This window comes from Haliotis rubra, unplaced genomic scaffold, assembly GCF_003918875.1.
Source record: "Haliotis rubra isolate DU_JTF1 unplaced genomic scaffold, ASM391887v1 Scf193, whole genome shotgun sequence".
NCBI classification, from domain to species: domain Eukaryota; kingdom Metazoa; phylum Mollusca; class Gastropoda; order Lepetellida; family Haliotidae; genus Haliotis; species Haliotis rubra.
The window spans coordinates 917,902-944,884 of NW_025765925.1; the positions used below are offsets into that span (position 1 = coordinate 917,902).

Sequence of the window (26,983 nt, forward strand, 5' to 3'; positions counted from 1 at the left end):
TAGACGTTGACGGTTTCAGTGCAGTAAAGATCAACAGAGAACACATTCCTGAACATGTATTGAATGTCTTACAAACCCTTATCACCTGATCATCCCACCACCTGACCGTCACGGCCCAAGATACAGGGTGTACAACATCAGGAAAAACGGTACGTATGCCAGTGATAAATATGTTTTCTTTAACGAGAAACATCAGAACAAGACGTAGTGTCAAGGTTTGACAGTCGCTGTCGCTGTACGAGTGATAACACATTCTCACGTGGGATGTTTATAACCACAGACAGAGTATTGTGTTTCGACAAGAGAAACATTCAGGTAACCTTGAGATCTAATCTGTTGTACACTTGCAGGGAAATGCTTTATGGTGGGTGAGAACGAAGCGTTGTACTATACAAATAAGTTCCTGGCAAGGAACCTGAAAAAGGTCCAGATCCGTGAATGGTTGCCCTGCCCCACGTTCACTGTTTTCCGCACTGTCAGTCGGAGCATATAGACAACTGACACTGTGACCCAACAGTTTGCCACAAATAAATACTTGTTGCCACTCTGCAACATCCCAAGGTCAGACATGAAGGAATTAACAATACCTCTACTCACAGTAACACTCTCCAGGTCACCCAATAAACACAGTTAGACGTCGCTTTTGCGTCAAATCACCACGTGACAATCATAATCAAAACTAATCAATATACAAACAACTGATCCTGGAACGGCCAAGGGACGTTAATCCGTAGGAGTGAGTGAGTTTAGTTTTACGCTGCACTCAGCAATATTCCAGCTATATGGCAGCGGTGTGTAAATAATCGAGTCTGGACCAGACAATCCAGTGATGAACAGCATGAGCATAGATCTACGCTATAGGGATACGATGACATGTGTTAACCAAGTCAGCGAGTCTGACCATCCGATCCCGTTAGTCGCCCCTTACGACAAGCATTGGTTACTGAAGATCAATTCTAACCCGGATCTTCACGGGTTACCCAATAAGAGCGTTATCGAGTATTATAGAGTATAAAACACCTTTAAGCTCATAATATCTTAAGATGCTGCCGTGATGAAGACGTCCATCACCCGACCAAGAACCTGATCTGTCTAGACAGTAATTCAGTTATTCTCTACACATGGTCTGATAGATCAGGGAAGTATGTATATTGCTGGCAGGATGTGTGTGTGTTCATCATGAAGAGTAAACAGACAACGTCTGTGGCTCGTCCAACAGTTGGGACATACGCATCAGTAACTTGTGGCTGTCCTTATCGGTAATGAACAAATATCGGCGTTGTTTACCTCACCGCCCATGACGTGTTGCCCGCAGCACAGGGTAACCGTGTGTCATGTCTCAAAGACTGGACGAGAAACATGTGGTATTATATACGATCAAGTGGAAAAAATGGAGTATAATCTGAGCCGTAGATAGCATAAACTGTTTTTGCATATCTTTTTTATTTTCTGAGTGAGGTATCAGAGTCTTACCTTGGTGAAGGTCACACGCGCGTAACTTTTGTGAAACGGTCATGTTTTTATTCCCTTTGAATTCACCTTGTGTATGGAATTACTGAAGTGGACAGTTAATGTCATTTGCTGAGGAATGCTAAATGTTGTCGTGAGTGAGTGAGTGAATTTAGTATTACGCCGCTTCTAGCAATATTCCAGCAATAATCACGGCGGGGGACACCATAAATGGGCTTCACACATTGTACCCATGTGGGGAATCGAACCCGGGTCTTCGGCGTGACGGGCGAACACTTTAACCACTTGTGTACCCAACCGCCCCCTCTAAATGTTGCAACATGCAAGCCGACACCGAAAAAACCGTGAAAGAGCAAATGCCTAAGGATTAGGTGTCCCGCCCGCATTGCCTCAGCAGGTACGAGCGCGAGCATGTGGGTGTGTGCGTGTGCGTGTGTGTTTTTTTTGTGTGTTTCTGTCTTCATGTGTTAGTAAGTTTGCTTGTGTGTTTAAGTGTGTGTTTGCTCGCGCGTGCGTGCGTGTGTGTGAGCGTGTGTGCATGCGTACTTGTCTGCGTGCGTGCTGGTCCATGCCCAGGTTGAAGTCGTTTATCCGGTCAGTATTTTCCCCGAAGAATTCGTCTTGATTAACACATGTCAGGACTAAAGACCAAATACAGCGTGTTGTTTATTTATGTATATATAAATATTTATATACATCTCCAACACAGACGAGACTATCGATTCAAGTCATTCGCCTGAGGGGCGAGCATTTAACGACTGAATCAACATATTCTCTCTCGATGCATATGATTGGGCTCGTACAGTGGTCCCAGGGTGGACGTGAGTGAGTGAGTGAGTATGGTTTTACGCCGTTTTTAGCAGGGGGACACCAGAAATGGGCTCCACACAATGTGCCCATGTGGGGATTCGAACCCGGGTCTTCGGCGTGACGAGCCAACGCTTTAACCACTAGGCTAACTTGGCTGCATCAACTGGCAGTGATACAGTGAGGCAGGCGGAACAAGGCCACCCTCCAGGGTCACCCTGATCTTCACACGCGTCGAGGAGGGGGGTAGGGGGAAGGATGTACCGGACCTGTGTACATTCCAGCACGCGCACCGCATCACCACAGATGTTCCGGGGCAGGCGTGTGTCCTAGTCTGTCTCACAGTCCCTGAACCACATTATTTTCCCTACTGCCAAGCCCTCTCTGCTGTGCTAAAGCCCTAAATAAAGCAAGTCTAGATTTCCGCAGGTTCTGAATCTCTGGTCTCCCTAGGGCTCCTTTTCAATATAAATGGGCTTGTTTGTTACTATCAAAATTATATATATTCAGAGACTTAGCCTTAGTCTAGCGTGTGTCCGTGCGTCTCCGTAAATGTGTGTGTGAGAATGTGTGTGTATGTGTGTGCATTCTCAGGAAGTCTACATTGAAAGTACATTTTTCTGTATATCGACGCAATATATAAATATGGAGGCTAGGCCCCATTGGACAAATCTGCATTTGTACAATCCTTCTAACCTGTCCACTACCCCTTTCCAAAATGGGGTATGTTAGAGGACGACATTGGACATTGCGACACGAGGTGCCCCTAACATGTCATGATAAACTTGCAGAAACAGATAAACACCACAGACTAACAAATTTCGAAAGGTATGTCCTCTTGTTAAATATCTTCCCACATCCGATACCGGAATTTAGAACAACCAGTCATACTTTGCACGTGGACACAATAGCCCAGAGGGAAGACAGATCTGTTCACCAGATAATTCAACATCATTACTGTGGGAGATTAAGATCTATAACAACCTTGATGGGTTCCATATGTGTACCTAGGTGCGCCTTATGTCTATATATAACAAACGTTATAGCCAAACTAACTGATTCACCTATGACATTTGTCAAACATGTATTTCGTTCGCAACAGGATACTGAATTGGCGTTTCTCCTGTTATTTAAAACGGAGTTTACATGTACGTCTTTTTGTGTTTGTTCTATAACAGACGAATAGGCTGGAATGACTTGGCATAGCCCATAAAGCTGTGATAATCTGTAATAAGAGTATAGTGGTAAGAAAATATGGTATGTGGTTACAACTATTTGTTAGGACTGTTAAGTGGTCAAAGCTACATGTACCTGCTATATCACCTACTGATGTAGAGCACCAGGCAACAATCTACTGTTAAGGTTTCATAACATCATGACATGATACTTGCAGAAATATGAAATATATAGATATATATATATATCTGAGTCATACGTACAGAATTGAAAAGGCTTAGATTACAAAACTAAATAGTTCCTATACATTTTTATACTTTTGAATGATATGATGCTAATTGTCCTCTCAAAAAAAGTAGCGCAGAAAACCATGAATAATGAAATAAATTATGATGTAGATACATATATGACATGTGTATTTACAGATTTGCGGCTTAACGAAACATATGCATTTCGTTGATATTTTAGCCCAAAGGTTAAACCCAGTCGTGGCATAAACTTAGCAGTGTGTTAGAAGAATATCGAGTGAACATATACAAGAGAAATATTAATTAAGAAATAATCTCTTTACCCAACTTCACAGGGGATGCTCACGAGGAAATATGAAATAGACAACATAATGCAATAAAGCACATAAATCTGTTTGACAGGTCTATTATGGAAGCCCATTTCTGTGAAAATTGAGTACTTGAAAACTTCAGAATATTCAGGTATATAAGGGTGTTCAGAAAGATTCTTGAGATGTTGTGTACGGAGATAATTCTGTTGAGTAGGTTAATTACCATACTCCAGATACCTCCCTCCACAAGGTACTGTAGCTCACCTGTAGGCCATCCTCGGTATGTGACTGACAGTCACATCTACCACATCTTTCTTCTATCGTGCGAACGGTTTAACCAGGAAATTAATGTGTTAATGTTACATTAAGCGTTTAAGGAGTAATTACCCCGTAACACCTGTATCCGTCCCGAGTAAGATTAACTCATGTAGGTGGCGTGTGAGTCGCTAATGGGTATGTTAACACATGCTTATGATAAAGTCGGAATCGTGATAATAGTAATTAAAGTGCACATCTCTATTGTGCACACATCCACACTCGCTGGCGTGCTCATGGCGTTGCATCTCAAACACATATCTACGTTTGTACAGTAAACAGTGAGACTGATGTCTATGTGTAAACAGTGAGACTGATGTCTATGTGTAAACAGTGAGACTGATGTCTATGTGTAAACAGCGAGACTGATGTCTATGTGTAAACAGTGGGACTGATGTTTATGTGTAAACAGTGAGACTGATGTTTATGTGTAAACAGTGGGACTGATGTTTATGTGTAAACAGTGGGACTGATGTTTATGTGTAAACAGTGAGACTGATGTTTATGTGTAAACAGCGAGACTGATGTCTATGTGTAAACAGTGAGACTGATGTCTATGTGTAAACAGTGAGACCGATGTCTATGTGTAAACAGCGAGACTGATGTCTATGTGTAAACAGTGAGACTGATGTCTATGTGTAAACAGTGAGACTGATGTCTATGTGTAAACAGCGAGACTGATGTCTATGTGTAAACAGTGAGACTGATGTCTATGTGTAAACAGTGAGACTGATGTCTATGTGTAAACAGTGAGACTGATGTCTATGTGTAAACAGTGAGACTGATGTCTATGTGTAAACAGTGAGACTGATGTCTATGTGTAAACAGTGAGACTGATGTCTATGTGTAAACAGTGAGACTGATGTCTATGTGTAAACAGTGAGACTGATGTCTATGTGTAAACAGTGGGACTGATGTTTATGAATCACAGCACGCGCAAACGGGCTGGTTTTCAAGGCACTCACAGTTTTAGAAGCAGTTCCACAGGATCGTAGAATGCTCTCTGTCGTTGGTAGACACTTGTTGTAAGAGAGAGAGATGAGAGAGAGAGAGAGAGAGAGAGAGAGAGAGAGAGAGAGAGAGAGAGAGAGAGAGAGAGAGAGAGAGAGAGAGAGAGAGAGAGAGAGAGAAAGAGAGAGACCGAAATGAAATCCAGTCTCCACTTATCCCCTATGTCAGTGGGTCGATAGCCCATGTCGGCATCAGTCACCTTCCGGACACCCCTGAGTCATTTTATTCATTGCATGACATATCAGCATGCGTCACAGAGCGGTGATATCAAGCTGTCTTACGAATTATCACAATTACATGAACATATTCAAACTGAAAAAATATGAAAATTGTATATAAATATTTCATACCCCATTTGCATTATAATATATTTCACTACGCGCAGATATCTATATAGCATTGACTGTTGTAGACAAAAAGCCTGATCTTTGAATGAACATTTTTTACAGGGTTCAGCATTCCTTCACGGAACTGCGTATTTCCTTTGTACACGTGTCCCTCATTGCCATTTCCCAAACCTCGACAACGTGCGAAAACCAACGTACCGAGAGGTGTAATACCTGCACGTACAGTAATACACGTGGAGATCAAGAGAGTGAATTAGCTTTTCATTCTTATTTTCTAAATATACACAAATGTAGGTAGACAGTATTGACAACACGCCGAACACACTGCATCGAGTTGGAAATAACTTGTAAGAAACGCGAGACACCTTCACAAATTACCTCGTGGTTTATCCTAACATCTTTGTCCAAATATCAAATCATGTGTTAGTGGAACAATTACTATAACCAGCTGCAGCGGTAACGCTTGTGAATCAGCAACGTCGTCTGGAGACACGCTACAGCAGCAACGAGGCCCTTAATGCAATTTACACAATTGAAGGTCTTGTCATGTCAGGTGTGTTCACACAAGTATGCGCGAGGCAGTAGCGCCAGAAATATCTCCAGGGACTAGTCACGGTAAAATGATGCTGAACTTGTTCCAGTATCACAAACATGCTCCCCTCTCACGGAGACCCATCTCCAAGAAATTGCATTCCTCACCCAGCCCCGTCATAAAAGAATATATGCCATATATGTAAAGGACTGATCAGTCCAAATTATCTGCCGTAGAAGATTCTATTAGTATAACCGGCAAAACAGTGATGGCAATTACAGGAATGCATCACTAAAAGTTAGTGATGACATTGTGTCAATCTCGGAATTACACCTGCTCTGACTGCTCTATTAGTTTTTCCACAATATAAGAAAAAGTTTCTTTGATAAATAACGCCGCTTTGCAGTAAAAATGCTTGGGATCACGTCCTGTAAAAATCAAATCTTGACCAGCAACACCCAAGCATAGATCTACGCAATTCGGATACGATGACAAGAACATATTATAAGTGAAACAGAAATAAATAAACCCACAAAACAACAAAAAATCCAAAACAAAAGAACATAATTTTCATATCGACAAGTTGGTGGTAGTTGGGAGGAAGGCGTTAAGACGAAAAGAAACCACTAGATACATCTGCTCCCTGTCACGGCGTGTTATTCAGAATCATTAAATATAACACACAACATAAATAAAGCCGTCAATATAAACATAATTGCAATGCGTTGATTTAATCAGTTCTAATATAAATAGCTGCCTATTTGCCATGCTTCTGTAGCACTCAGCAATGCAATACCGTATTAAAACGCATCATTGAAAACCGAAACATACTGCTTCAATCTAGCATATTAGTAATTAACACCTGTTATGTAATTACCTGTAATATTATACAGTTAATGAGGATGGCAATTACTACGATTATAAATTAAACAGAAAAAAGGAAGTTGCAGCAGTTTTAGTAGGTAACCGAAGCATTAAGATGAGTTAGTGATGTTGCTCAGACGTATCAAAACATCATGTAACGATATCAAAATTTATCATCTGTAGCTTAATCAACCTGCATGGTAAAGATACACAGCTACCAACAACATGTTAACTATAACAAATATTCCAAAGAGAAATAGGAAGTCAGCGGTAACGTTTTTGGTAAATTTATTGCTCTATAGATATTTATTGTTGCACTATTACTCCATGTACAGAACTAGAATGTATTAAACTATTAAAAACATAAACTCTGTAATGACAATGAGTTTGATGACACTGTTGATGAAGAAAGCATGCCATCACCGTACCAGCGGGATCAGGACCTTCAGCAATAAGGCTTGCTTCATTACCATGCAATAACTGGATCAAGTTTATAGAACCACCATATAGCTCGGTGTTTGATTAAACAGAACAGAGGCGCCACAATTGCATACCCTTCTTTCCACTTGCATTCTGGGAACCTGAAGCAGAAAGTTATATGTTGGGCCTTATTATCTTCATGAACAAATCATGAACTGATCTTGTTCATGTTTTTATCCAGTGAGGCTCTTCACTCAATACAAAACCAGGGAAACAAACCCGGGAATCCTGCATGACGAGATGACGCTTTATCCACTGGACTAAGTCGTCGCTCCCAATATCATTAGAACATATGTGGTGTAAAGATACAGTTGGTTATGAAATGCAACAAGTTATATATAATGACATGCCACGAAATATGATCAAACCTTGCAAATTATTGATGAAGGAAAGAAAGTTAACTTAGTGAGAAAGATTACTTGCATTTAATCTGACCTATCATTATGTTAATACTCTCTGATATTATACACGCCCAGATATCTGGTAACATGGTAACATTTCTGATAACAGTCGTGTTGACACTCCCATCAAATCACAGGATGAACATCTAATCAACTATATTGTATGTCTAAAATCAAGACTGAAGGAGGTATATAAAGTGCAAACAACTCAGCGTGTTATACGAGTCCACTGAACCTGAAATGGCCGCCTCATGTAAACACTGAAAGCAAATAAACATCACCATAAGTTAATTAAATACACATACAGTTGGAAAAAGTCATCCCGCCTATCACTGCTGGTGAGCATCATGGAAACGTGGGTCCAGAGGCTGCAGTGGACAGAACGTACTGGGAATGCATTGCATTAATCAATAAGAGTAACAAACTTTCAATCATTCCCGGGACACCCACAGTTCGACCTCTTCGTGGCCTCCTGAATTCTATATATAATACCTATGGTGCCTGGAAAGTAACAACTTAATCCACTTGGTGCTGGCTTCAATGGTTGGATGACGATGATAAGAGCCATCCATCGTGATTATCCTACTTCAGTCATCATTAGGAATAAATATTTCCCCCATTGGCCAAATTATGCCTTATCTGGAATCTCATGTGATAGGCGATGGATCGGTTAGGGGATAACACGCCCCATGTGTGAAGAACTGAAGGGCTTGTGTGGTGAATCTTTTGTCTTAATATACCAAGTGATATTGGAAACAGAACTGGTATTAATAACAGAGGGTTGGTTAAACGTCGGCATGGCTAGCATTACGCAGGTAGCATTCCAATTATACACTGACGTGTCGGCTTAATGCTTGAGTGTAGTAATGGTGCCTGTCGTATATTATTACACTTTAAAGAATCCTTTGAGTCTATGGTACTGGCAAACCTAAGACTGCAGCACCAGAAGGTACTTGATTCAGTGCATCATTTCCTATCGTAAACAGATTAATAGATTGAGCAGTTTGAAGTCAAATGTATCATCATTTGTCTCAAATTCATGTAACTAATGACATATGTTATCAGGTGAACAAAGTCCTTGTTGTTTCTATATTAGCAATGTCAGTATTGCTGAGCAAGCATAATCTGTTTGAGTAAGGTAAAGAAGGACACTAACGTAATTGTTTGAGAACAACTCACAACTCATTCTCAGACAAGGACAAACAAACAGATACGTCTGTGATAACTGTTCCATGTATAAGCACACGTACACATACTATAGGAATAAATCCTTATCACAAGCAGATAGGCACATGAAAGGTTACAAGGCAACACCCAGTATTACAAAGACATCCTTCTGAGTCTACAGACGGGCACCTGCACCCCCCATCCTTCCGTTACACTGCAGCTCGCGTTACCATCCACCATCAAAGACAACAATCTGTCGGTGTAGGACCAGAGTTGAAGATGCTCCGTGGGGTCAGGGGGTGGGGGTAGGAGACGGGGTGTTTTTTTCACACGTACATTTGGTGGTGAAGAAGGTGATGCTATGCATCACATGGAACGAAGAATTCGGTTATGTAGGTATAACCTTTACTTATATTTATACAACAATAGCTTACTGTAGGAGCATCACAACCACACATTGACGCTAAAGCACGGGATGAAAACCTCTTACCACCATATGCGCTGACAGAGTGTGTACATATTCTGGTGATATAAGGTACCCTTATGTTGCATCCCGTGAGTGGGAGGAACACTGTAATGTTGACTGGTAACGTCATTGGGGTTGATTATTAATCCCAATATGTTGCTACAGAAAAGGACTTACTGACTAGCAGAAACATACAAACTCAGCATTTACTGTGTCTTTATTACAATACATGAACCAAACAGGTGTTTCTGTAAGAAGTTTTATTCATTGCAATTATAAGGATTATGTTATCAGCTAGTTTCAATGGTGTTGGTGAGAGAGTGGGAGAGTATAATTTTATGCCGCATTTCAAAGCAAACCTCGGCGTCAGAGAGAGGGAGCCAGATAGGGGCTGCCAAATAATAGCCAAGGGAAAAATCAAACCTCTGCCTAATGTACTGGTGACGACACTTATAATCATAACAGCCACAACAACAACAACAACAACAACAACAATTAAAGCATTCATGTTGATAAACTGGGTTTCAAACTGAGCAAACTGAAACAGGATATATCCTGTATAAACTTTGCTTGACATTAGGTTCAACAGTGTAATCAATAACATTGCGTTAAAAATTAATTGTCCAAAAATTACAAATTAAATATTAGACACTTGCTCCATTGAAGGCAAATTTGGATGGAACGGCGAAGGAAGTGGGGAAAGAAATCTCATAAAGAGAATAAGACGTTCAAAACTGATGAACACAAATTCTAAATCCAGCTAAATGCAGCCAAATGGTTTTGGAAGGAGTCGTGGTCTCTACCGGACATCAGCAACCTTGAGAAACCATGGGCAGAGGATCAAAACGATGATGTACATGACAACATATATTCGACTGTCTCAATGTAACTGTTCCCTTGGGTCCAGACTCCTTTACCTTACTGTTCACAATCTCTTACTCATGTTTCGCCTTGGGTATGCAAAGGTCGAATAATAGATCTTGTGTTATCATAAATCATATGATATATAAGGAGCAGGAAAAAGGTCAGAAACATATGTTGTGGTTGCAAAGATCAATTGTTTAAACCAATTATCTTTGAAGAGGAAAAAAACTTACCACCATGATCTCTCAATGTGTAGGATAGACTACAGAACCACTTATGATTCTGTACCTCACGAATGGATATTAAGGCTATCAAAATGTATTGTCCTCCCTGAGCGATTAGTTGTGTTATGTGTTGGCCAGGGCTCGATTATTTACCAACCGCAGCCATATAGTTGGAATATTGCTGTGTGCGGCGTTAAACAACAAACAAGAGGAAGGCTATCACCCTCATCAGGACAGAATCACAACACCTCTTCAGCTTCTTTAGATATATGACCTTGGACGTCTTGCCAATGGAGAATGCACACTGAAAAAACAGAGTGTCCTTGTACCGTCTTTTTCCAATGACACTACCGTGTACTTTGGTCTCGACAAATGGAACATTCTTCATCTGATAGACGGAGGATCAGTCTGTTTTCTCGGCGGAAGGGCTATTGATCACCTCGTGGAAAGTCCTGGCCTATACGTACTTTGGGAAACAGGTGAAAGACATACTCCAGAATGACAATATAGAGGACAAACTTTGGGTAGACTACAACTTACGACTCTGGAGTTCTAAGCTGAACCCTCGCAATACTGTTGCTGTTGCCGGCCATTCTTAATCTGTTGGTGTTTTTGATTAGACGGAGCAAGAAATTCAGGGTATTTACACCATGAATCATGTCAAACATTGGATCCCATCACCTTCATTCGTCCTAAAATTACATATTATACTGGGCTGGGAGGGCGTAGTTGATCGACGTAAACCTCTCCATGAGAGAATATGTGTGCACTTTGCCACACATGTGCTTGTCAGATGATCTTAAAAGCATGCCAAGGCTCATGATGAGGGTATTTAACAATTTTGGCAAACAAGCCAAAGGACAAAATCTCAGTGTCAGTGTTGGTTCTGAAGAACTGCTGGACTGTACACAAATAAGTGATAACCGAGGGAAGTGTCATATCAGAGGCACAGGCTGAGGTTTACAAGGGAAGGGTTGCACGACCACTGCACCAGTTTATGTGCACTGGACTGGAAGTGAATGCATGAAGGCGGCTGGCCTGAAAGGTGCAACAAAATGCGTTCTCTTGGTGCACCACCACCGTATGATCTTTCATCAAATCTAAGTATATAATGTACAAATCTAATGTACATTATGCAATGAATGTAATGGAACTGCCCATCAGTCTCGGTGGACGTCAAACGTTGACAAGGTATCCGAAGCGGCATGAGGGCTTGGCATGACCCACTTTTTCACCGTCTGCTTGTGTTTTTGAGGTTCATTCATGGTAAGACCCAAAATATGTAGATATCGTCATGACAAATGATACTGATAAGTAATATTCTTCGGAATATTTTTCAGACGTATTCAGGTCAACAAAACTGCAGTCTACAAATCCTCCGGTAATTTCTTCGTGGGTTCCTAAAAGGAGCGCTTCCAAGGAGTCCCTTTGCTGTTTTGGCTGGTGGGCTGGTTTGTTGTTTGAAGCCAAGCTCAGCAATATTCCAACTACATAGAGGTCGCCTGTAAATAATCGAGTCTGGACCAGACAATCCAGTGATCAACAGCATGAGCATCGATCAACCAAATCAGCGAGCCTGACCACCTGATCCCGTTAGTCGTCTCTTACGACAAGCATGGGTTACTGAAGACCTATTCTAACCTGGGTCTTCAGGGGTTTGCTGTTTTGGCTGCAGTAAAGGGGCATGGGCCCTGATGAGGAACCTAACCTAGTCCGCGCCCTCTTTGTAGCAATTATGCCATTCACACTCTCCGTGTCACTGTGAGATGTACAATTAAAGCTGCCTGGCATACATGGACAGATTCAATCAACGGCGTATTGAAACAAATGTGAGCATGCAGACTGAACCACACTGAAAACAAACATCAGTCACATCAAACACATGAATCCACACAGCCTTTCTGAACAAAGCACCAACGGGCAGGCAGCCAGGATGAGGCATATCACGTATGACAAAGTTGATGTTCAACCTGCAAAGTCAAGTGCTCTTTGGCAGAGCACGTACAATTTTCTCTGACTTAGACAGAGAACGCGGGCCTGCACGAATACCTGCTGGAATACCTGCGGTAATACCTGCAGGAAATAACTGCGGGGATAACTGCGGGAACACCTCAGCATCCTCGACATGATGGGCAAGCATGCCACTTCATTCAATGGAAACGAAACAGGCAAAAAGTTGTTAAAACACACTAGTCGTGTAGTTGGTGCCTATGGCTTGGAAATGGTTTATCTCCTATTTACCGTTTACGGGACAAAAACTTTGTTTGTGGCTAAATTTAACCAACCTTAAATGTTAACAGTAACGTTCTTGTTTGGTCATAAATGTTTCAACGCAGTTTCGGTTTAGTATCTGTTCTTTGTACCCTGTATAATGATAACAGATGAAGTGGTGAGCTGATGAAGAGTTCCACACTGCCATGGAGGTACTCTACCATATTAGCATACCAAGATTAAGTATCGTGAACCTTTCTACTTAGCAATTATAGACTTGCTGATTGTAGTATTTGTATATCAGCAATGTGGACTCGTTTAACAGTACAAGATGGTAATACGTACACATTAATGCATCAGTGAAGCTTACAAGCGATATTATATCATTCTCACAGCAGACATTTTCATACAAGTAGTTTCATGGTTAATGTGGTATTACTTTGTCTATCTGGACTAGACAATGCAGTGATTCGAGTGTTAATGTCACTGTATTCAACTCAAAATGAAGACTTGTCCCTGAAAGAAACAATGGATATTGTTGACATGCTTTGCAAGACACTATCAGTGGGGGTGTTTGCGAAGATGCTAAAGTATTTTCTGAGGGATGACATGCTACTGCAGCAGCCGTGACTACATTACAACGTGTTCTACATCTCCACAGTACGCGGCTGTGGTACTGAGGGCTGGCAGGTGCTCCTGATGTTGGACCAGTTCCACAGTGGCTGTCATGACAACACAGATGGTTTAGCACGTAACCCATGCTATTGTACCAATCTAAGTCGTAGCAAACTGGGGTAGGGGAGCACAACCCTGTCTTGCGTGTGGAAATTCACCGTAACAAAAATGAATCAATAAGATGGTGAAGGTGCTATACAAAACAACGTAAGACTTCATACGTAAGCTATGTTGGCTCGAAGACAAAACAGCATTTTAGCTCAGAAATTATTTCCTTCGTTTTCGTATAACCTTGAGTTTTTTCTCTACGCCCAACACTGATATGTATCAACGTATATCACAAAGGAGACAGACACATCCATACAACAAAAAGTATCATTGACAATATTTCTGTAAAGACATGCCAGTGCTTTACACTAGAAATGATAGCCAAAAATAGCGGGAATATATGACATCAATAGCTGAAAATATAAATATATATGCAGTAGACATATCTATGTGACAGTTGAGTGTCACATGTAGCTTTTTATCACCTACTTGCATCACGAAAATCCTCAGCTTGATGGTCCGTGCAGTGCAGAATGATGACAAAGTTTTCAGGTCGATGAATATAATCCTTGTACCCTGCAAACAGAACGCCATTGTCCAGTGTGATTTGTTCAAAGAAAGACACCGTGGTAAAGTTGGAAGAATGTGTGAAAATCAAAAGGTTTCATTTCATTAATGGAAGGACAAGTGAATACTTCACCGAACTAAACAATGTGATGAGGTAAAATGGGGTTTAACGTCGCACTTAAGAATATTTCGAACATATGACGACGTGTATGCGTGTGTATGTGTTGCTGCTTGTACTAGCCCATACTTAAGCTGGTTTTATAGTGCGAGCTCATTAAGATACCATGCCGCAGTTAAGCATGAATATCCCACTCAGACACATTACACTGACTACGAGCCGACCAGTCCTTGTTGTACCAATTAACACCGAGCGCCAGGCAGGGAACAACAAGTACCATATTTTAAATGTCTTTTTGTATGACGCGGATCGAACCCGCGACCTTCCGCTCTCCGGGCGGACGCTCTAACCACTACACCACGGTGGCGGTTGAACTAAACAAGGGAACTTATGGTACAAACTATAATAGAGAAATGAATAGGACATCATTTCTGTTACTGATACGTCAAATATTATTGTCCCCCACATGTCTACCACAGAACATATTGGAATGTGTGTCTTGTTGTTTAACGCCGCACGCAGCAATATTCCAGCTATCTGGCGGCATAAACAAAAATATATCGGAAGCTTTATTGTCGAGTAATATTCCAACGGCTTGGTGTCTGTGTATCAAAACCTTTGGGGTACAATGGAGCATGGTCTTTTAATAAAGATTTCAAAGAGCTTCTTCGACTCTTGGTCAGAAATTCTTCGATCAAGGTTAAAACATTCAAACCTCAGTGACGTAAAAGCATTCACAAGTTTTGTTGGTAGACATGTGGAGGGAAGTTCAAACTCTGGCTCATCGGTGATAAAAATGATGCAATTCCCGATTGTTAAATGTACTATACGTTCCCGATGTGCTTTTCAGGTGAACGATTGACTAGTCTTTGCATGTGTTTATGATAGGTGTCACCGGCGGAGCGGGATACGCTCACATTTTCGCGAAGATCTGGCATGATTCATAAACACATGCTCACGGCGTAGTGGGAACTGTAAATCGAGAATTCTTTTTGCAGATATTTTCTAATAAATGTGGAAAGGGTTATGCTACTCATATTTAGTGTAACTCTTATAGAAATAAATAACTTGTATGACGGACAGGTGAGTCTGTTACCATTACATTATCGTACACCGGGAAAATAGTGACTGAGTGAGTGAGTGTTATTTTGCGCCGCTTTTAGCACTATGTCAGCAATATCACGGCGTGTGTGTGTGTGTGTGTGCGTGTGTGCGTGCGTGCGTGTGTGCGTGTGCGCACCAGAAATGGGCTTCACACGTTATCTCCATGAGTGGAATCTTCGGCGTCAGACTCACAGAACAGATCTACCATCTGGGCTATAGATACGGAACAGATCTACTACACCTGAAGCGCTAATTGCCCTGTTAGAGCTCGCCATTTATAGCGTAATACATCGTTATAAACATCCTCAATCAGACGCAGTCGGGATGTTTCAATCTTACAGAAGCACACCGTTTTAAACATTTCCGAACATCAACACACGTGACTGCCATTCACCGTCCGGAAATGTCTGTTTTTATATCTAGTGATGATTATGTGTATGTACCTAGAGACTGGATGTTGTTGATGAGGCTGAGGTAGAGGTCACTGTGACACTGACGTCGAAGCCAACAGAAATATGACTCGCCATCACCTTAAGGTAGTTGACATTTGTGTACAGGAATATGTTTTGCTTCATATTTATATGGTAGCTCGTTAAGGCCTTCGCCATGTCGCCCCGAAGAATTCACGTGATATCGTGATAAATCGATGTTACAGCACGATATAACGATATCGGGATATTGCAATAACACGCAGCGACAAAGCGATATTACAACACGATATAACGATATCGGGATATTGCAATAACACGCAACGATAAAACGATATTGTGACAAGACAACGAAAAGGCGATATCGTAGTATCGTACTAGGAGCGGTGGGGTAGCCTAGTGGTTAAAGCGTTCACTTGTCTCACCGAAGACCCTGGTTCGATTCCCCGCATGGGTACAATGTGTGAAACCCATTTCTGGCGTCCACCGCCATGATATTGCTGAGAATATTGCTAAAAGCGGTGTAAAACCACTCACTCACTCACTCGTATCGTATGGTACTATCGCTTTGTCATGAAGTCACGTAGATCTATATGTAAGTAACTATAGTGATGGCCCAAATCAGCTACCATATATTTACCTTCAGTGCATTGTGTGTTTGAAAAACTAACAACTGCTTCAAGGATCTGTTTTCGTTGTTACAGCAGCGATTTAAAATATGCTTGAAATGGCAAATGTGTATGCATTCGTTTGCATTCTATATACGCAAAAACACCACGTGTTAAAACATGTATAAATCAGTAATAGCTGACAAGTGTTTATATAGTTGTGATTATTTGGGTTTTATCACCTTAATACGAAATTATGTGTTTATTAAAGGATTATCATTATTGTGTTTAAAGCTAACTATCGTAGCTGGGTAATTGGGAAGATAAATACATGTACTTAAATAACTAATCGTTACCTTACACCATCAAGCACGGCGCTGTTCATCTCTGTAACGCTACATTTTCATATCCAGTAATCACTCTAAACGATAATGTATTTCAGTTTAATGTATTGGCTTACACGTTAACACAACCTCTGAATCCAATCCTATCATACGCATCTTAAATCATAATTAGCGTGCTGTGATGATACAAAGTGCACTCCACAACACTTCCATCTCCGTGGTATCTGCCCGAGACCAGAATATCAGTAGCTCGATACTGTGGCCGCACAATATAAACAGAATGATGTTAGAATATGGTAATTGTTGTTACTGTTGCATTAGGGGATAAAACACGGGCTCGGTAAATTGTGCCTGAGTAGGGTCATCCATGCTAACCTCTGGCATAGAAGTTCTAGAACTTCATTGGGTTACCTCGCTTAACTGCCATTAATCCGGACTGGAGAACGCAGACGCAGATGCGCGCACACCAACATACGGAGAGACAAACACACAGAGATATTAGGAGAGAGGGACATATATAGCTGTATGCTGGTAAAAATCTTCACCACTAAATTTAACCCCACTTCATCTAACCTCCGGAAGCAAGTACATTCGGTAACTCCCTGCAGTCTATCGCGATATTTACCTTCTTGTACAAAATATAAACACAGTGCTTTCTTGTCGCTGATGTGCTAACCTGATGCTAGGTTCTGGGAGCGCGTGAGTGTTATTCCCCGCCGTGCCACGGGGAACGGGGGCTTTACTGAAGGCAAAATAGCTGTATGGTAAATAAATTAACACCTGATGATTGGCATTTGTTCTGGATAAACACTATCAAAGCCCTCGGCGTTAGACTGGAGAGTTTCTTTTCAAAACCAGTACATCCAGAGTATTTCACAGATGAAATGTTTTATATGGTTTATTAGACCTTAGTCAGTGTTCCTATCTGTGTAAAATCATTTACCTTCTTTATAAGTTCAAAGGGTTTTTTTGCATTAAAGAATTGTATGTTTTATATCGGATTTTCTCAATACATGTCTTTCAATGTGGGTAAGTCTAGCTATGAAAAGGTTTGGATGTCTTTTAAGGATTTTAATGCTCAAAGTATAAAAAAATTATAATCTACACCTGAAACGAAATATTACTAAAAAATTTGTTATTATGACGAGGCATGTGGACCAGTTAGTTAATTACTCGTTCTTACTGTTGCCCTGTGATACTGCGACATATCGATCCTACCGCATTCCATACCAGTTGTAAAGCGTTTGAGAATTTTCAGTTTGAAAAGAAGCAAGAATCGATATGTCTGAATTTAAGAAACGTTGCCATCGTTCCAGAAAGATATCTATCGACGTAGACGTACACGCTGTGCATCAATATAAATTGTAAAATGTTGCATCAACTCAGTGATATTTATAAAGTTTTTAAAGTAGCTTCTTTCACGTGTAGTGTTGTCCTGAGTAATATTCAAGAATTCTCCTGATAACAATGCAATCCTCTATCGCACTCACGAGATTGCACCAACTGAACTTAGGTTTAGATATCAAGATATCTTATCATTGAAGTCGGGGTTATGTGTGAGAGTACACATGTACTCAACCATGTCGCAATACATGTATTATCTACAGAACAGAATAAACATATGACTACTGCGTTAATGGTGATAGTGTTACTACACGGAACTGATTGCGTCCGGTGCTCTGCGGAGATCCCGTTAGCTGAGTGGCGCCACATAGTGCCAGGTGTTGCACAGGTGTGCAGGTGTCATGAGAACAAAGAGGTTGGCGTGTTCTGTATACAGAACATGGCAACAATGCATTACCAATAGGGAGACTGGCACGGATATAATCAGCTGTACCGTTTCGCTCGAATGACACACCTTGCACCTATTACAACGACGCTATATTTGGCAACGTTATGGATGCATGATTGTATATTTCAATCTGAGCAATGAATTATTTGCTATTTGATTTTGAAAATGACACATACAATGAAATCCGTTATTGTGGTGTCTGTTTGTCAAGAAATCCGCGACAAATGCAGTTGAGAGTGAGTGGGTGAGTGAGTGAGTGGTTTAACGCGGGTTTAAACGGTATTTCCATATCTCGGCTCAACAGGTTTATCTCAGAAGAAATGGAATGCATGTTGTAAAGGGTTACTACTTGAAACACACAACTACGGGTATGGTACTGACAGACTTAAACAGAGATTAAGGTAATCTTGGAATCGAACTCACGATCACAGATGTCGAGACAACTGACAACAATTAATCGCGACGCCTGGGCCACCTATACCACCATTATCAAAATGACATAATCACGTTGTATTTAAACTTAATGGAAACCTGTTGATCTTGGTGTGAACGCTGGCGGCGTTATAACAGGGTTCAACGGGAGTGCACAGAGAATATACGTTTGCAGTGACATTGCATATCGCTCCCAGCTCCTGAAATAGTATTATCCCCAGCCCCAGTGATTAGGTTACATGTAACACCATGTAAGCTGGATACTTACAGTTAAACGCATATTCGGAGAACTCCGTGTTATCAGCAGCTAGGAGGACAATATGGTGGAAGGAGGACATGTCATGTCGCTTGTCCCCAGCCATGTTTCACGGTCCTCGAGATGGTCACAACACTCACAGAAACCGCCAATGAAGATCTCCTACAGCATGAGATGCTGGTATTCCAGTGAGCGTCTTGCAGACAGGAGTATTTTGGGATCGACTGACGAAATATGAAGGAAGCGGTATGTCTCCCAGTAGCTTCCAGCCGACTATGACTCCCACAGCTTCGATCGTGCCTTTTACGCTGAGTAAACGCCGTCAAGGGCAAGGGGTTCGGTGACGTCAAGCGACGGTTAGGGGTTTGAGAATAGACTCGACATCACTGCGTGACGTTAGGGGGCTCTGACGGTGGTGTCGGTGCAGGCTGTGAGATGCGGTGATGCAAGAGTGGCTGGGCTTGCATGTTCAGTAGCAGGAACATGTGGTGTGAGACTGTGTGGGACGGCTTGCCTGCTCCTCATACTGTACAGAGAGCATTTCATCATTTCAAGGGGGAATGTAATACTGTAGAACATTCGACAAGGAGTTGATTGCTAAATGGCGGTCATGTGGTAATGGTGATAAAAACAACAACCATGCCCCTAATCCCCACTCTCATTTTTCTCTTGACCCCCCCCCCCCTCCCCAGACCCATGACAAGACTTGCAATACGATAATATGCAACGTTTAACAGAAGTTTTACAGAATGTCAGCATTTAATATGACTATTGAAAACAGATGCGTAGTTATTTATTAATGTTACTTGTCATTAACTAAAATACACGATAAACTGCTGTTACTACCTCTACTACTACTGCTGCTGCTACTACAACAACTGCTAGTGCTATTATTATTACTACTACTACTACTACTACTACTACTTCTACTACTACTACTACTGCTGCTGCTATACTACTACTACAACTGCTGCTGCCATTACTACTACTACTACTGCTACTACTACTACTACTACTGCTGCTGCTACAGCAAGCTGCTGGTGCTATTACTACTACTACTACTACTTCTACTGCTGCTGCTACTACTACTACAACTGCTGCTGCCATTACTACTACTACTACTACTACTACTACTGCTGCTACTACAACTGCTGCTGCTATTACTTTTACTACTACTACTACTGCTGCTGCTACTACTACTACTACTACGCTTGCAGCTACTACAATATCTACTACGACGTCTGCAGCTACTACAACAACGATACCACCACCACTACAACAACTACTGCTAATACTAATAGCACCACTGCTACCTCCACTATTACTACCACTAACATCAACATAACGACGACGATTAAAACAAAATATTAAACAATAAAATACTCATTGGCTAAATATCTTATTCGAAAGGTATAAATATGTCTGTATTCATTTACATTCTTGGGGTCTGTTACATTTGATTAACTAATATGCAACCGTTTGCTTGGAACTCTAATGCACAACATGCATATATGGACACCGAAATGCATTTTTAATAGTAATTTCTTTTTACTGATATGTATGGAATCCGAGAAGGGACATTGTTGCATTGTCGCGTGTTTTAGGCTGTTTTTACACATCTTACATAGGGCGACGTGCGACAACGCGACATATTTTGACCTTGAAAATTGTCGCTATGACGCGTGTCGCCCTTTGGTGGAATAATTTTTTTTTTATTCAAAACGCGACACGCGACATCGGGACAATGCGACAAATGGGCGAAATGTCGCGTTGTCGCGATGTCGCGTGTCGCGTGTCGCGTGTCGCGTTTTGGTTAATTTAGCCTCATTTTGCTTGTATTTGAGAGGGCGACAACGCGATAATGCGACAACGCGACAACGTCCCTTCCAGGATTCCATAGATATGCAATTTGCGACATAGTTTATTGGTTGAATTAGGTAAACTAAGTCTGAGGCGTGTTGAGGAACGGCCAATATAGTAATAACTCCAAAGTCAAACCCTGTTTAATCCAGAAACTCCACTTTACTGTTCGGAACGCCTACCTATATTCAGAGGATATTCCACGATTGATCAGATCGACTAAAGTGTTCGGATTGCCGAGGGTTTACTTGACATGTAATAGTCAGAGACAGGATGACGACATGTCTGGATGTTCTCATTTCAGTCTAAACTGTGAACAATTGAGGTTTTTAACGGCTCTTTGGTCAATACTGTCGTTATTAAACAACGTGCTTGATGTAGAGTTGTACAAGGTAGGTCACATACTGTTGATGTGGGAAAGTCCAAAGAGACGCAAGGGGTGTCAGCCACAAACGCTGAAACATACACTGAATCTGAATCTGGGATTTGATTGAGAGAGTGAGTTTAGTTTCACGCCGCTTTTATGAATATTCCAGCAATATCAGGGCTGGGGACACCAGAAATGGGCTTCACAGATTGTATCCATGTGGGGAATCGAACCCGGGCCTTCGGCGTGACGCGCGAACGCTTTAACCACTAGGTTATCCCACCGCCCCAAAATGCCGGGTCTTTTCTGGTGTCCCCCCCGATATTGCTGGAATATTCATAAAAGCGGCGTAAAATCATACACACTCACTCAGCGAATATTAACGGCTCATGCAACGGACATAGAGCGTTGTCTCTTTCACGAAGCGAACCCTCTCTACGTCATTTGTCATAACTTTTCAACTAAACTGAGATTGGAAAAAAATATACCAATATTGTTTTCTACGTGATTGAAAATTGAAAGAACTGTTCTTGAATGTTAATATGTACATTTAACCAGCACTTATTACCGCAACAGTTTGTAAAAAGTAAACTGTAACTGGGAAGTTTTGTGTAAAACTAAACTGACTCAGTGAAGCCTGGGATAAAAAACCGTTTGCAACCACATGGCCCCTGTCGTGTTTGAAATGCTTTGGGCCGATTTAAAAAAAAAGAAAGATTTTCAAAGATAAGAACTGTCTGGTATACACATCACCGGTAGTGTATTGTGCCAATTATTTTTATTTTCTCATAATAAATATATACAAAATATTTCAAACCATAAAGCCATGTAGAAGTGTTTTTGAAATTGATTGCTTGGCATCAGTACAGTTCATGTGGTTGGATATGATAACGCCACCAAGATGTTTTCAGTTGAAAAATAGACCTTTGATAAATCCACTGATAGTTGTAGTTTATTTTGCGCCTCAGTGTATAGCACTCTGAGTTTTTAAATAAACATTGCAACAAATCGAACGTAGTTCATGTCATCACATGATGCCAATGACGTCATTGCCGTTAAAATCATAATGTGATTGATATGCCCACAAGCCAGGAGAGCAAGAAGATTTGATGGATCTGATGTACCGGTTTGATGACTGGGTTGCGTGCCGGTGTACCTACTAGCCAGGGTGGAAACTGTTCCTAATTACACCAGGAACTGGTGTCTTGGTACAGACCCGACTATTGCAAGGACGGTGTAGTGTAGATGGAATGTATGACTGCGGTTTTGGAAAGAAAGAAAAAGCTTAAATTGCATATCAACAAGCCCAGCCCCAAATACCTTGCCCCGTCCCCCAATTTTCAATTCAGGCAGCTTTGTGAACTTCGGAGTATTTTACGAGAGCTTCTATGACCGAGTTTGGTATTAGTCTGTTTGGGTCAAACTGATACCGATGAATCACAATCTAACTCCAAAATCGGTTCATGATCAAGAATTCATTTCAAACGCAGAATGAATGAAAACAAGAGACCAACTCTGGGAAAAAGTTCCTTCCAAAATATAAAAGTTTCTTAACAAGCTATCATCATTTTGTTTTGATTTTCCGCGTTTTACCAGGGTAAAGTATCAGTAAACTGTTGCAGGAATAGCCTCAAGGGCGGGAAGCAAATGCAACTGTGACATCACATCAAGCATAGCCAATCGATTTATTGAAACGGTACTTGCGACAATGAAATTCACCTCTGACATCAAATCCATTACTTTCAAAGTTTATGATTTTTTTAAAGGCGACAGTGACTATAGCTCCTGCATCAAACTATTTCAAGGTTTGTAAAGAGATAAATTAGGATGTAACTTCGGGTTACAGATTATGGCCAGTATAGGTGTTTATGCATAGTTGCTTGTACTAGTTCGGACTCCAGTCAGATACCCTGGCACAGTTTAACCTGGATACCTCATTCAGACGCAAAATAGATTATGTCCGGAAAGTGTGTAAAGAGTTACTCAACTTGCCAAAGGCACATATTCATCAAACAAAACTAAAGTCAGGCAATATACCCTTGGCAATCGAGAATGTGATAGCAATTGATTGATTGATTGAGTTCCCCTTATTTTACGATCAACAAAACAGCATGTTTTGGTGCTGGGGTATTGTTGATGTCTGACGTGGGAAATACTAGAAATCATTTAGAAGTATAGTTATATGTCATGTACTACATTCCATTGAAAATTACAAGATAAAATAAAATGAAAAATATGATGGATTCGAACTAGCGATAGCTGCGAGAAAAAATACCCAACCTATCATCGCTGTGAAGTACGAGTTACTTTCCTTAGTGTCACCCGCAGACGATAAGCTACTGGAAAATGGGATAGCATGTGAACGTCATGTAGGTTTGTTCAGTTGGGGCTCTAACATTCTGCACAGTTAGAAAACAACATGCCTAGGAAATCTATATCTCGACATCATGTCAACATCATCCAGAGTGTCGAGCACGTTCGACCTGTCTCTAAATATTCTAGGTCTTCTTTGTTTACGCGTTTTAATCAGTTGCAGTAGCATACTCGTTGACGCCATCTTTGTAGTGTTTACCACCCCTAAAGCATTTACGACAGGTCAATCGGGGTCCTAAATTTTGGGCTGTTTACGGCACAGTGTAAATATACGATGTCTTTGTGAAACGGGGTGAAAAAGTAAGAGGTGGTCTACGACCTGCTTTACGTGGTCGTACCGGTAAGAAGGGCTTTGTAAAACGGGCCCCTGATGCCCAATATGTCTATCATGATGTCATACTTAATATGGACAGTGATAAATGCCTTTACGTGACTTATAAGCTTGTTGCTACACATGTGTTTTGTCAATGACAATGTGAATAATATCACTTTGACACCTATCTTTGTTGCTTAGAGCTTCTGCTTTGTGGAGTAAATTCTGAAACGCTCCTCTCGTTAAATATATTTGTGTTTAATTCAACCTCTTTCGGCGTTGCTTCAGTCATCTTTCAAAATCTTGGTGTACTTTCTGTTGGAGTTTAGTTAAGATGAAACGGAAAATTAGCAAAACATTTTCAAACAGTGATTTTCATCCATGCACCAAACCACCCCCCACTGTATCCATCCATAATTCCTTGTGTCATCTATCATTCCCTGAATCTATTCATCCCTCCCTCCTTTTATCCATCCCTCTTTCCCTGCATCTGGGTACAATGTGTGAATCCTATTTCTCCAGTCCCCCGCCGTGATATTGCTGGAACGTTAAAAAAGCGGCGTAAAACTAAATTCACTCACTCAGTTTCCAAGAGGCGACTACCCTGTATCTATTCTTCCACGCCTCCATCCATCCATCCATCAATCAATCCATCCATCCATCCTTTACTGTATCTATCTATTCACCCACGCCTCCATCCATCCGTACATCCATCCATTCATCCATCCATCCATCCTTCCATCCATCCATCCTTTACTGTATCTATCTATTCACCCACGCCTCCATCCATCCATCCGTCCATCCTTCCATCAATCCATCCATTACTGTATCTATCTATTCACCCACGCCTCCACCCATCCATCCGTCCATCCATCCATCCTTCTATCCATCCATCCATCCATCCTTTACTGTATCTATCTATTCACCCACGCCTCCACCCATCCATTCATCCATTCATCCATCCATCCATCCATCCATCCTTTACTGTATGTATCTATTCACCCACGCCTCCATCCATCCATCCTTTACTGTATCTATTCACCCACGCCTCCATCCATCCATCGATCCATCCTTTACTGTATCTATCTATTCACCCACACCTCCATCCATCCATTACTGTATCTATCTATTCACCCATGCCTCCATCCAAATCTCCTTTACTGTATGTAATCACCCGTGAAGATCCGAGTAAGAACTGATCTTCAGTAACCCATGCTTGTTGCAAGAGGCGACTAACGGGATGGGGTGGTTAGGCTCGCTGACTTGGTTGACACATGCCATCTTATCCCAATTGCGTGGATCGATGTTCATGCTGTTGATCACTGGATTGTCTGGTTCAGACTCGACTATTTACAGACCGCTGCCATGTAGCTGGAATATTGCTGAGTGCGGCGTAAAACAAAACTCACTCACTCATTCCTTCCCTGTATCTATTTATCAAATGCATATCCACCCCGACTCAATAGGCCGGCCATAATAAGGCAGGTCACATTAATGAGTTGTCCATGATCTGCCATCACTAAACCAGATATGCCGGCCATTGTGACTACATGGTCAATCTTAACTGCCAGGGAAAGGAGGCGTACACCCATGTGTGATAGTGCCTTAAATGAAATAAACAAGAACTAGTTAATGGATGGTGAAAAAATGATGTATTATGTTCTGAAAACGTCTGGATGTCGCCCCTCACTCAAAATCTGACATTGATTAATCCTACAATCGTACGTGACATGTTTTTTATGTTAACTGTAGTAACAACACGTGTATCTGTTGCTGTGGAAACACCAGGTTTACGTTCTACGTCATTTGTATATAATGTTTTTTGCACAATCAAGCATCAATTTCTTCATTATTTCATTTTTTCCACCATCCAATATATTTTTCTTCTCTGTTTCATTTTTTCTCCATTCAATAACTTTTGTGTGTTTTTTCCTTACCTGCCTTATTGATGGTGCAAATAACATTATACACAAATTAATATAGAATGTAAATATCTATAAACCTGGTGTTTCCACAGCAGCATCTACACATGTTGTTACCACAATTAACATGAAAGACATGTCAAGTACGATTGTAGGATTAATTAATGTCATCTTTTAATTAATGTCAACTTTTCAGAACATAAAACTACTGTTACTGAGCTCAATAATTTAACAGCAATTTTGATCCTGATTGACTTGATATATTGCTGTTTATCTGTCGAAACTCTTTGATGTTCACATCAATCAAAGCCATCTCTTCCTGGCATCTTATTTGTAAGACTATTGTACTGGGATTGAAGGAATAAACTACTGAGCGATTCAAAAATTGCAAAGCAACAAGATCAGAGACGCCTGGGCTGATAACAGAGTATGCTGCACTTACAATGTATGTACACACCAAACAGGTACGCATGGTGATTAATTTTTGCACACATACTAAATCAATACCACAGTCAGGGAGAGCATAAATAGAAACTGACCTCCACATTGGTTATGACCAGTGCATGCGGCAGAAATGGACGAAGTTGGTCTGGTACTGTTCTGGACAATTCTTGTGTCGTTTTCGCCAGATTCTGTGCAGACATGTGAGTACAATTGTATCAGCTTTCTGTTTGTCACGGCCTTTTCGGGGATAGACCATTACATATTCTTAGTGGTAGAATTTAATGTGAGAATATAAATGTTCGGACCCAAGACTCATTTGGCTGCACCTTAAACATAGACAAAGATGCGTTTACCTGATTCCCTGTAAAGCAAGTGGCTTGTCTTCATTTTTTTTTGGCTCAATCTAATATGTGTGAACTACCAGAAGCACCCCTTAAT

The 26,983-nt window shown here is 41.1% G+C and overlaps 1 protein-coding gene across 2 annotated transcripts in view; it reads right to left on the bottom strand.

The window, feature by feature from the left end:
• LOC124274673 (universal stress protein YxiE-like) overlaps positions 1–19,752 on the bottom strand; it is a 31,618-nt gene extending 11,866 nt beyond the window's left edge. The window contains exons 1-3 of one of the 2 annotated variants that reach the window (XM_046710032.1): positions 19,279–19,752; positions 14,107–14,193; positions 7,636–7,662 (exon numbers count right to left, since the gene is read on the bottom strand). In XM_046710032.1, coding sequence (XP_046565988.1) covers positions 7,636–7,662; positions 14,107–14,193; positions 19,279–19,372 — 208 coding nt within the window. In that variant the 5' untranslated portion in view covers positions 19,373–19,752. The remainder of the gene's footprint in view (positions 1–7,635; positions 7,663–14,106; positions 14,194–19,278) is intronic. The other variant, XM_046710033.1, reaches the window with a different exon arrangement.
• Between the last annotated feature and the right edge of the window lie 7,231 nt (positions 19,753–26,983).